General features: G+C 47.9%; 1 protein-coding gene across 1 annotated transcript in view; it reads left to right on the top strand.

Annotated features, from left to right (window-relative positions):
* The window catches only part of ACO2 (aconitase 2), a 74,675-nt gene that overhangs the window by 43,138 nt on the left and 21,645 nt on the right, over positions 1-9,892 (top strand). The window contains exon 13 of the mRNA XM_082264740.1: positions 3,703-3,858. Coding sequence (XP_082120866.1) covers positions 3,703-3,858 — 156 coding nt within the window. The remainder of the gene's footprint in view (positions 1-3,702; positions 3,859-9,892) is intronic.

The following is a 9,892-nucleotide window of genomic DNA, read 5'->3' as shown; positions in this document are numbered from 1 at the left end:
GAGAGAGCATAGCTCTCCTGTGGGGTACTTGCATGTATATGGTAGCAGGATATATCAAGCAAGCGCACAAACACCAGCTGCATAAAGCAAGCAAGTTAGTGCAGGTCTATATATGTGTGTACAAAGTGTGGATGTGGGCGTATACCAGATCATTATCCAGCCGCCCCAGGACATACTAATTAATAATTAAGAATTGCCAGGTATCTGTGTGAGAAAGAGGTGCTCCATGAATGAATGCCGAGACGAATAGCCCCAAACGGATTACTGGGCCAGCGTCCATAGTGATCCCCTGACTACAGCAGCATCAAGCCCTGCTACGTCTGAAGTCACTGAGCCGCCGACACGCAGGAAAAGGCCGTGTCACGGACCGATGAGTCGGGGCTGCAAGTGCGCACGCATTCCTGCCTATAAAGTTCCACCTCCTTGGGGGATTTCCCTGTTTCTTGTATTTCACTATTTTGGGATGCGGCAGATGTTTCATTAAACACCTAGACGACTTAGCTCTTTATTTTGATCTCCTCATTGTGTCACCATAAGGAATTTGCTTCTTAATATGGCACACGTGGGCTAGATCCTAAGCTGCTGTGTGTGTCAATTGACACCGTGCTGTTCGGGTGGTCTCACGGAGTCCAGTAAGGAGGGTTAGAGAGGAGAGAGCTGCTATACGTGGCACAGTGCTGGATCAAGATTCGACTTGGGTAAATAATTGGGGGGGGGGGGGGCAGGGTGGAGAGCTGACAATAGGTATTTTACCTTGTAGAAAATGCATTAGGGTAAACCTTCAGCCTTTACAGCCACTTGAATCCTTAGGATTCCACATATTTAAAGATGCCCTCTGTACACCACTGTTGTAAAGAATTGAGTAATTGCACAGTTGTGGACACCCCATTAGCCTGACCAAGTCACACCATTCTTCTTGATCGCTTATTAACAATGTATTTTTGCCCACAGAAATTTAGAGCACTGGATTTCTATTGTTTAAAGCAGAGCTCACCAATAACAGTTTGATAACAATTGTTTTTTACAAAAGGAGTGTGTGCTGTAATTGCTTCTAACAAAATGGCCTCCAGCTAGAATAAACAGGAGCAATGGTAAAGCCCAGAACATTCACTTCTTTATTGGAAACTCTCCCCCTGTCCTTGGCTTCCATAACTACAATATATGTCACTTTCTTCAATTAAAACCTGTACAGTTCCAGCCATGCTTGTATGTCTTGGCTAAGTTGGAGAGGAAGGTTGACAGAAGCTGGACAGTGCCAGGACACATTCACAAGGCTGCCAGGAGAAAAATATCAGGGAGATAACCTCTGCTGCCAGGAGACAAAAAAGGAAAGTCTTGTCTTGTGTCACCTTTCCTGATTTTCTTTTCTCCCTCCCTTCTGTCTTTCCTCTCAGCTGATCCAGACCTTGGGCAATTTTTTTTTTCACACCAAGTTAAAATTGACAAATACATTATTAAAAGATCAGCCTCTAAATTATGGAGAGCTGTTTCCCTTGGCAACTATAAAAGCGTAGATCGACTACTCCAATCCTGAGGTGAAGTACAATACTTAGGAACCCAAGCCTATTATGATCCTATACGTTAACGTGCCAAACACAAGACCCACTGGCTGAATCTGGCCCGCCAAGCCTTTTAATTTGGCCCCTGGGGTTTTTTTTTCCCCGCCACCTTCAACTCTTGCCCCCCCCCCCCCCCCCCGTCATTTGTGAAGCCTTAGGTGTTTGCGTTCCTGTAGCTATTCTCTGAGAGAGAGAAAATGCCTAGCTGAATTGATAGTCTCAAAGATGCAACTGGTGTTTTTGAGGTCAACCTTAATGCTTGTGCGGCTCACAATGAAATGGAGCTGGACACCCCTGCTCTACGTGTTTCGTGGTGTGAGCCGCTTCTTGTTTAATAGTTGATCTAAAAAGACCTCATAAAACCTTAACCATAACCACATAAACAAAACCAAAGTAAATTGGTGAATAGCAGGGTCCTACACAGAAATCAAAAGCTGTCCCCACAGCTCATCAAGGTGGCCAGGGCGTGAATCTCAGCGCTCTGGAAGTCACCATGCAACAGTGGATAACAGCGGTAAATGACGTGCGCATGAAAGACCTCCCCTTGTCCCTGAGGAGACGTGAAGCGTGTTTCCGCAAGATGTGGTTCTTCCAGACCCAGTTCACCTTCAGAGATATTGTGATCTGCTTGCTCTCGCTTTATACAAAAAAAAACGCTTTATACTAAAAAGACCCATTTTACAGTTCAGGATGTGCTGTCAAGACCATTGTTGAAGCTTGAACAAAAAACTATTACCTTTACAACTTTTACACTGCTTGGAACCTGCTGACCCTCTACCCTATCCCCTCATATATCTGGGGCTTTCCTGTCGTCCTTGGGTGCCTGGGACAATCACTCAGCCTGTGCTCAGTCAACTTAAAGTGGTTGTAAATGATTTCCTTTTCTGGGACTCCTGCTGGCACTCTTTGCTCCCCCTCTTCTGTGTCTGCCCCTATAGCAAGCGCGTGCTATTGAGGAAGATGTGTGGGCTTGCTCCTGAGCCACACTGTGTGCGTCCATAATTGATTGACAGCAGCAAGAGCCAATGGCTTATGCTATCTCAGCAAAGCCTGGGGGAGAGGAGTGAGCTGCTACAGACAGGGGAGTTCTTGCTCATTTCAGTGCTGTGCCCAAGTATTTAGGGGGTTGAGGGGGTACGTCATTTTGTGCAATAAACCCACAATCAGCAGGTCCATTTGACCCGATATCCGCCGGCCACCTGCAATCGTTCCCCCAGAGAGGGAGAACAGCGATCTGCCTATGTAAACAAGACACATTGCCGTTCTGACAGGGGAGAATAAAGAGATCTTGTGTTCCTGTTAAGCAGGAGCACGGATCTGTCTTCATCCTGTCAGAGAAACCCCCACACAGTTAGCAAGCACCAGCTAGGCACAGTTAACCCTTTGAACACCCCTGATGTTAACCCCTTCCCAGCCAGTGCATTAGTACAGTAACTGCATATTTTTGCACTGACCACTGTAATGTCACTGGTTCCCAAAAAAGTGTCGTGTGTCAGTTAGGTGTCCAATTTGTCCACCACAATGCCACAATCCTGCTAAAAAATTGCTGATTGCCACCATTACTAGTAGAAAAATAAAGAAAAAAAATGCCATAAAAATATCCCATGTTTGTAGACGTAATAACGTTTGCGCAAACCAATCAATATACACTTTTGGGATCCTTTTTTTTTTTTTTTTTTTTTTTTTTTTTTTTTATACCAAAAATATGTAGCTGAATACACATTGGCCTAATTGGATAAAGAAATATTTTTTTTTTTAATTGGATGTGTTTTATAGCAGAAAGTAAAAAATTTTTTTTTTTCCAAAATTGTCCCTATTTGTTTATAGCGCAAAAAATGAAAGCCGCAGAGGTGATCAAGTACCAGCAAAAGAAAGCTCTATTTGTGGGGAAAAAGGGACAAAATTTATTTGGTTACGTCGCACGACCGCGCAATTGTCAGTCAAAGTAACGCAGTGCCGTATCGTAGAAAATTGTCTGGTCATTAAGGGGGTAAAACCTTCCGGGGCTGAAGTGGTTAAGTAGAGCATAAAGGTGATATAAGGACTCCTTCAAAAGAACCAATCGTGCTTTTGTACTACAATAGTAATTGTGTGTTTTTAGAAAACCATGCATTTTTATATGGATAACTTATTACTCCCTCAGGACTTTGACCCCGGCCAGGACACTTACCAGTACCCACCAAAGGATGGAAGTGCTGAACGGGTTGATGTGAGTCCCACCAGCCAGCGCCTGCAGCTTTTGGAGCCATTTGACAAGTGGAATGGAAAGGACTTGGAAAATATGCAGATCCTCATAAAGGTGATGCAGAATAACAGTTGTGTTGCAATGTTTTTGATTCTGTTTCTCGTTATCAAATGTGTAAATACTTTTTTAAAGCAAAATGCAAGATCCTCTGCTTTGGACCTGTCTTTGAGATCATTTTTAACTTCTTTCCGCCCACATAATGCATAGGTGCAACTGCAAAGAGGGTAGAGCGGGCATGTTTTAAAGTCTGCACACATGCCTCTATGGGTGACCGCTTTCTGTGCTCGTTGCCCACTCCTAGCAAGGTGACCCGACAGCCAATCAGTGGCCACATTACTAGGCAGATCCTCTGCCCCCCCCCAGGCATAATGGCCCATTTAAAGAGACATTGGGGTAGACGGGTAAAGTAGATCTAAACCCAATCACTACATTCTCATAATCTTTAGCCAGTTTTAACTTCATAATTCATTTTCTATCTTTTTTTTTTTTTTTTTAAATATGCACCTTTTTATTAACCCCTTCTTACGTGTAGGACATCCCTGTACGTCCTTGGGTTTCAGTGGTTATAGCAGATTCATGGCTGCAGCTTAGTCATGAACCCAGTATCTTTTTTTTTTTTTCTTCTGCAGGCGATGTTCTTAATTGTAAAAGTGATCCTTGGAGGTCAAATAGCTACTGGCTTGCCTTTACATGTGGTGGAAGGAGGTCCCTCCTTCCCTGCCATCTTCCTGGGTTCACCTGTTTGACCGGAGAGCCCAGGAATGAAACCGGCACCTTCCCTGGCTTACTATAGAAGTAACTCTAAAGAAGCCTTACTGGCTTGTAAAAGCATCTGATCAAACCAATCTTATTTTGAGCAGATGCTTTTAGGGACAGAGGAGAGAACTGGGGTCTAATAGTCTAAGAGCCGGTCACTGCCATCACAAAGGATGTTGTTCATCCCTTGTGATGGCAATAAGTGATAAAATGTAAAGACCCTGTGTAGAAAAAAAAAAATTGAAATAAAATAAAGTTCCCTTGCCTCCAACCCCCTGTACTCGCATGCAAAGGTGAATGCATGCGAGGTATCGCCTCAAACCTTCTAGTGAGAGCAGTAATTCTAAAACCAGACCTCGTGTGTAACTTTTAAACTGGTAACCCTTAAAGGCTTTAAAGCCTTGCCTATAGAGATTTTTATGTATTGTAGCTTGTCACCTGCTTGTAACTTGCAGACTGTAGCTCCACGCTCAGTCGGCCTCGACATAACCCTACATAGCTCGCAAGGGCGCACAAACGGGTCACGGCCTAAGTCGCAGCGTACCCCCCGGCCCGCAGCTCCCCCCATTCGATGATGGGGAGGTGTCCTGCCTGGCATGGTGCCCACTCTGTCTCCAAAGGTATGGGGAGTAGTTTGTTCCTTTTTATTTTCCTCCTCCGGGAAACTTTAGGTGGAAGCGGGTCCATTCTGAGGTGGTCTGTCCCCTCCTGTGGCCTCCCGACCCCTCCGGAAACCCATTTCTAATAAAGGCCTCCGTACAAACCCCCCCCCCCCCCCCAGGCTGTGCTGGTGGTGTGGGATATGTATGGGGAGCTGTGACTGGCAGGGTCTGGGAGCGCAATTCAGCGGCTCCCGCTAAAATTGCACGTCTTTTGGTCATAGTAGGGGGTCCCTGCTAAGCCCCCTTGCTGGTTTACATACCTATTAGCCCTGGGGTCTAGTGTGCCATGCTCCCGCTGCGTAGCGCCACCATTTTATTGTAGCTCATACAGTGTGCTCGGCGGACATGTTTGGTGAGGCTCCCATAGAAGTCTATGGGCGGCTATTTTCTTGTAGCCAACGGGAGCGGTGTGCAGCGGGGCCTCTAGTGGTGACACGGCCATTCCACTTCCTTTCAGAACCATATGGAGCAGGCTGACTGACCCTGCTGGTTTTCACTCACTGTGTGGTGTGGTGAGTCTCCGGGGGTGTATGCGGTCTTCCTTCCTGCTGTGTAGTGGTAGCTGTGTCCTGTAGTGCCACGATTAAAGTGATGGGTCATTTACAGACGTTTTTTGTGCAAAAATGTTTTGCAAATCTAGTGGTCCTAGGTTGCTCAACGGAACATTCGGAGCTAGTGTCGCCACCCGACCCACTCTCAGAGGCTGCGGGACCCTCAGGATCTACGTCCGTCCTGCTTGGCCATGACGGCGGTCCTGCAGTCGCTGGTAGCAAAAGTGGATTTGGCCCTGCAGAAAAGACAGGGAAAGAAGGGCCCTGCGCCCTCACCTGCCCCCTCTATGTCCTCAGATTCAGAGGCTGACGTGGCCGCCGCGGATGCTAGCAACCCCACGGGGTTAGCATGCACGCAATTGGAGGACTCTGATAGTGAGGATGAGCCCTCTTCCGCGCAAGAAAAGGCGCTTGTGGAGGCACTGATTGTATCTGAGCGGGAAACTCTAAAGATGGAAGACACCGCTGGCGCTGCGCCGGTGCAGTTCGGTACCCGGAGACCGTCCAAGGCGATTAAGGTGTTTGTTTTCCGCCTATTTTGACGAGCTTGTCACTAGTCAGTGGAGTTCCCCGAAATTCATAATTGGGATATATAAGCGTTTTGCTCGGAGGGTACCCCTTTGTGGAGTCCCTCTTGAAGAAGCGAACGGTTCCGCCGGTGGTAGATTTACTGGTTTCCAGGCTGAATAAGGCCACCTTGTTACTGGTGGAGGACGCTCTGCCTTTCAAAGACCCTGTAGGCAGGAAGGCTGAGGCTCTGGTCCGCCATCTTTTCACTGTGAGAGGTTCAATATTGAGGCAGGTGTTCGCCATTATCTTGTTGTCTCAGACTTAACGGAATGGGCAAGAAATGATTTGGAAGGGGGTCAATATACCCCTGAGCTGATGGAATTGATGCACTAGTTGATGCAGGGGGTTGCAGTATATCTGCGATGCGGCCCCGTTGGTCTGCAGGGAGTCTGTGACTGCGGTGACCCTCCGCCGCTTGATTTGGTTAAAACGTTAGTCTGTGGACCAAGCTTCCAAAAAGGTGCTGACTGATCTGAGTTAATTAAAGGTCTTACTAGTGGAAAAAGCACACGGTTTCCACAGAGCACAAAGGGCAGAGAGCCTAGGCGCAAAAGTGGTCCGGTGTGCTCAGCCCGCAAGCGGCCCTTTCGTCCTACAGAGGACAAAGGTTCCAAGCCCTCCCGAGCATTCTCGGGAGGGCGGGGGTTCCAAAAGACCCTGGGTTAGGAAGTCAAAAAAGGGTCCCTCTGGTCTCGCAGACAAGTCCTCTTCTGCCTGTAGGGGACATCCTCACCCAATCATGGGGTGGGGGGGACGTCTGCGCTTCTTTCCGGGTTCCTTGGACCTCCTTCATTCAAGACAAATGGGTTCACCAATTGGTCCAATTCTGTTACAAGTTCTAGTTTCGGTCCTTGCCTCCGGCAAGGTTCTTTCCTTCCAACCTGCACCTGTCCCTGGATCAGTTGTGGGCCTCATGGGGGTGGTGCAAGATTTGCTATCGCAGGGGTTCATTCAACCAGTTCCAGATTTAGAACGCTTTCAGGGTTTTTATTCAAACCTTTTCACTGTCCCCAGGAAGGAGGGCAAGGTTCCTCCAATTTTAGATCTCAAGGCCTTGAACTGCTTTGTGAGGGTTCAAAAATTCAAGATGGGAGTCCATTTGCACAGTAGTGGCTTCCCTTCATCAGGGGGGTTTCTTTGGCCTTTATCGACATCAAGGACGCCGATCTCCATATCCCAATATATGCATGAATCAATGTTTCCTTCGCTTTGCGATGGGAGAAGAACATTATCAATTCGTGGCGTTACCCTTTGGTCTCGCATCAGCTCCTTGGGTGTTCATGAAGGTGTTGACCCCGGTGCTTGCCTTACTCAGAAATAGGAGAATTGTGATACTGGGGTATCTGGACGACCTGCTGCTGCAAGCAGGGTCGCGTTCCGTTTTACAGAACGATCTGGACATCACTGTGCGAACCTTACAAGAGTTCAGCCGGATGCTGAATTTTCAGACAGGAGTCAGCTCTGACAGGTTGGATCATCTGGGGCTGACTCTGGATTCAATCTTTGCTTGAGTGTTTCTTCCAGGGGAGAAGCTGCAAAAGTTACAGCATGCAATTCAGCTTCTATTGTCCAACTGTTGGTCATCTCTCAGGACTTGCATGCAAGTGCTGGGGTTGATGGTTTCCACTTTCGCTGCGGTTCCGTTTGCTCAGTTTCACACCAGACCTCTGCAGAAGAAGATCCTTGCAAAACGGGGACAAGAATCCGGAGTCCTTAAACAATCTGATCAAATTGACCCGGATTGCGAGGGGCGCCTTGCCTCCACTTCCCGAGGCTTCGTCAGGGAAAATCCTTTCTTTCCTTATACTGGATGGTGAGATCCACAAACTCCAGTTTGTTCGGGTGGGGAGGTACCTTGGGGCACGCACTCTGCTCGGGGGTTTGGACTCGGGAGGAGTCTGTTCTGCCCATCAACATCCTGGAAATCCAGGCGATCAGACTTTGTCTGTCCCAGTGGACAGATAATCTACAGGGGTGTCCAGTAAGGATTCAATCGGACAACGCCACGGCCGTGACAAATATCAATCAAGGGGGCACGAATAGTGCCCTTGTGGCCAAAGAAGTGGCTGGCGTTCTGAGATGGGCAGAACAACATGTTCCAGCCCTCTCTGCTGTGCACATTCCAGGGGTGGAAAATTGGCAGGCGGACTACCTCAGCTGGCAGGCTCTGAGTCTGCGCGAATTGTCCATACTTCTGGAGGGGTTTTAACAATTGTGCCTCCGGTAGGGGACTCCTGGTGTGGACCTACTGGCTTCTCGTCTCAGAAAGGTTCAGAGATTCGTATCGAGATCACGAGACCCCTTGGTTGCCCTCTGAGGTCAGTATCATCGAATTTAAGCCTCCCCCCCCCCCCCTTTGTTGCAGCTCCCGCCGAGACTCCTGCGCAGGATTGAGGCAGAAGGGATCCTGGTGGCTCACGACTGGCCTCGTCGATCTTGGTACACGGAGTTGGAATTTCACAAGGGGGTGTAGATAAGCGTTTGGCTCTGGGCACTATTAAGGGCCAGATTTCAGCTCTGGCAATTTTTTTTTACAGCGCCCGTTAGCCTCGAACTTCTTAGTTCACACTTTTTTGTGCAAGAAGTTCGCCATGGTCCCTAGTGCCTCCGTGGGATCTTAATTTGGTGTTCTCTGTTCTTCAAAAATCACCTTTTGAAAATATTTGCGATATTCCCTTGTTGACTCTCTCACAGAAGGTGGCCTTCTTGGTAGCCTTTACTTGGGCACGCAGAGTTTCTGAATTGGCTGCGTTGTCCTGTCGGTTGCCTTATCTCTGGTAGTTCACAGGGACAAGATGGTTTTTCATTCCTGTTAGTCATTCCTTCCTAAGGTTGTCTCGGGCTTCCATTTGAATGAGGACATTGTGTTGCCTTCGCTGTGTCCTAAGCCAAGGCATCCAAAAAAGATTGCCTTGCATTCCTTGGATGTGGTTTGTGCCATCAGGGTGTACATGGCAGCGACAGATGATTTGGGAGTCTGATTCCTTATTTGTACTCTACGGATGGACCCCGTAAGGGGCAGGCTGCCTTGGCTGCGACCATTTCCAGATGGATCAGGCAGACAGTGGTGCAGGCCTATTCAATTAAGGATCAGGATCCTCCTTTCCCTGTCAAGGCGCATTCTACAAGGGCGCTTAGTGCCTCCTGGGCCTTCCGTCACCAGGCATCGGTGGTCCAGGTGTGCAACGCGGCTACCTGGTCGTCTGTACATACGTTCACCAAATTTTACAAGGTGGACGTCCTGGCATCTGCGGATGCTGCTTTTGGCCGCAAAGTTTTGCAGGCCGCTGTTGTGGAGGCTGCGGCCTCTTGAGGGTTTTTTTTTTTTTTTTTTTTTTCTCCGGTTGGTGAGCCCCAGTTGTTCCTGGTTGGGTTCCTTGATACCTGGTTGGCTATTTTTTTGTTGGAATTGCGGTGTGCCCACCCCTCATGACACTGCTTTGGGACATCCCAATGGTCAATGAAGATATGAAGCGGTGTCCGTCAATGAACGAAAGAGAACTGATTTTTGTCTTACCGTAAAATCCTTTTCGCTGATGTTCATTGACA

The sequence above is a fragment of the Pelophylax lessonae genome, assembly GCF_965119305.1.
Source record: "Pelophylax lessonae genome assembly, chromosome: 8".
Classification (NCBI taxonomy): Eukaryota; Metazoa; Chordata; class Amphibia; order Anura; family Ranidae; genus Pelophylax; species Pelophylax lessonae.
Note: the sequence above shows the minus strand (reverse complement) of the source record. Positions and strands in the feature narration are given on the sequence as shown.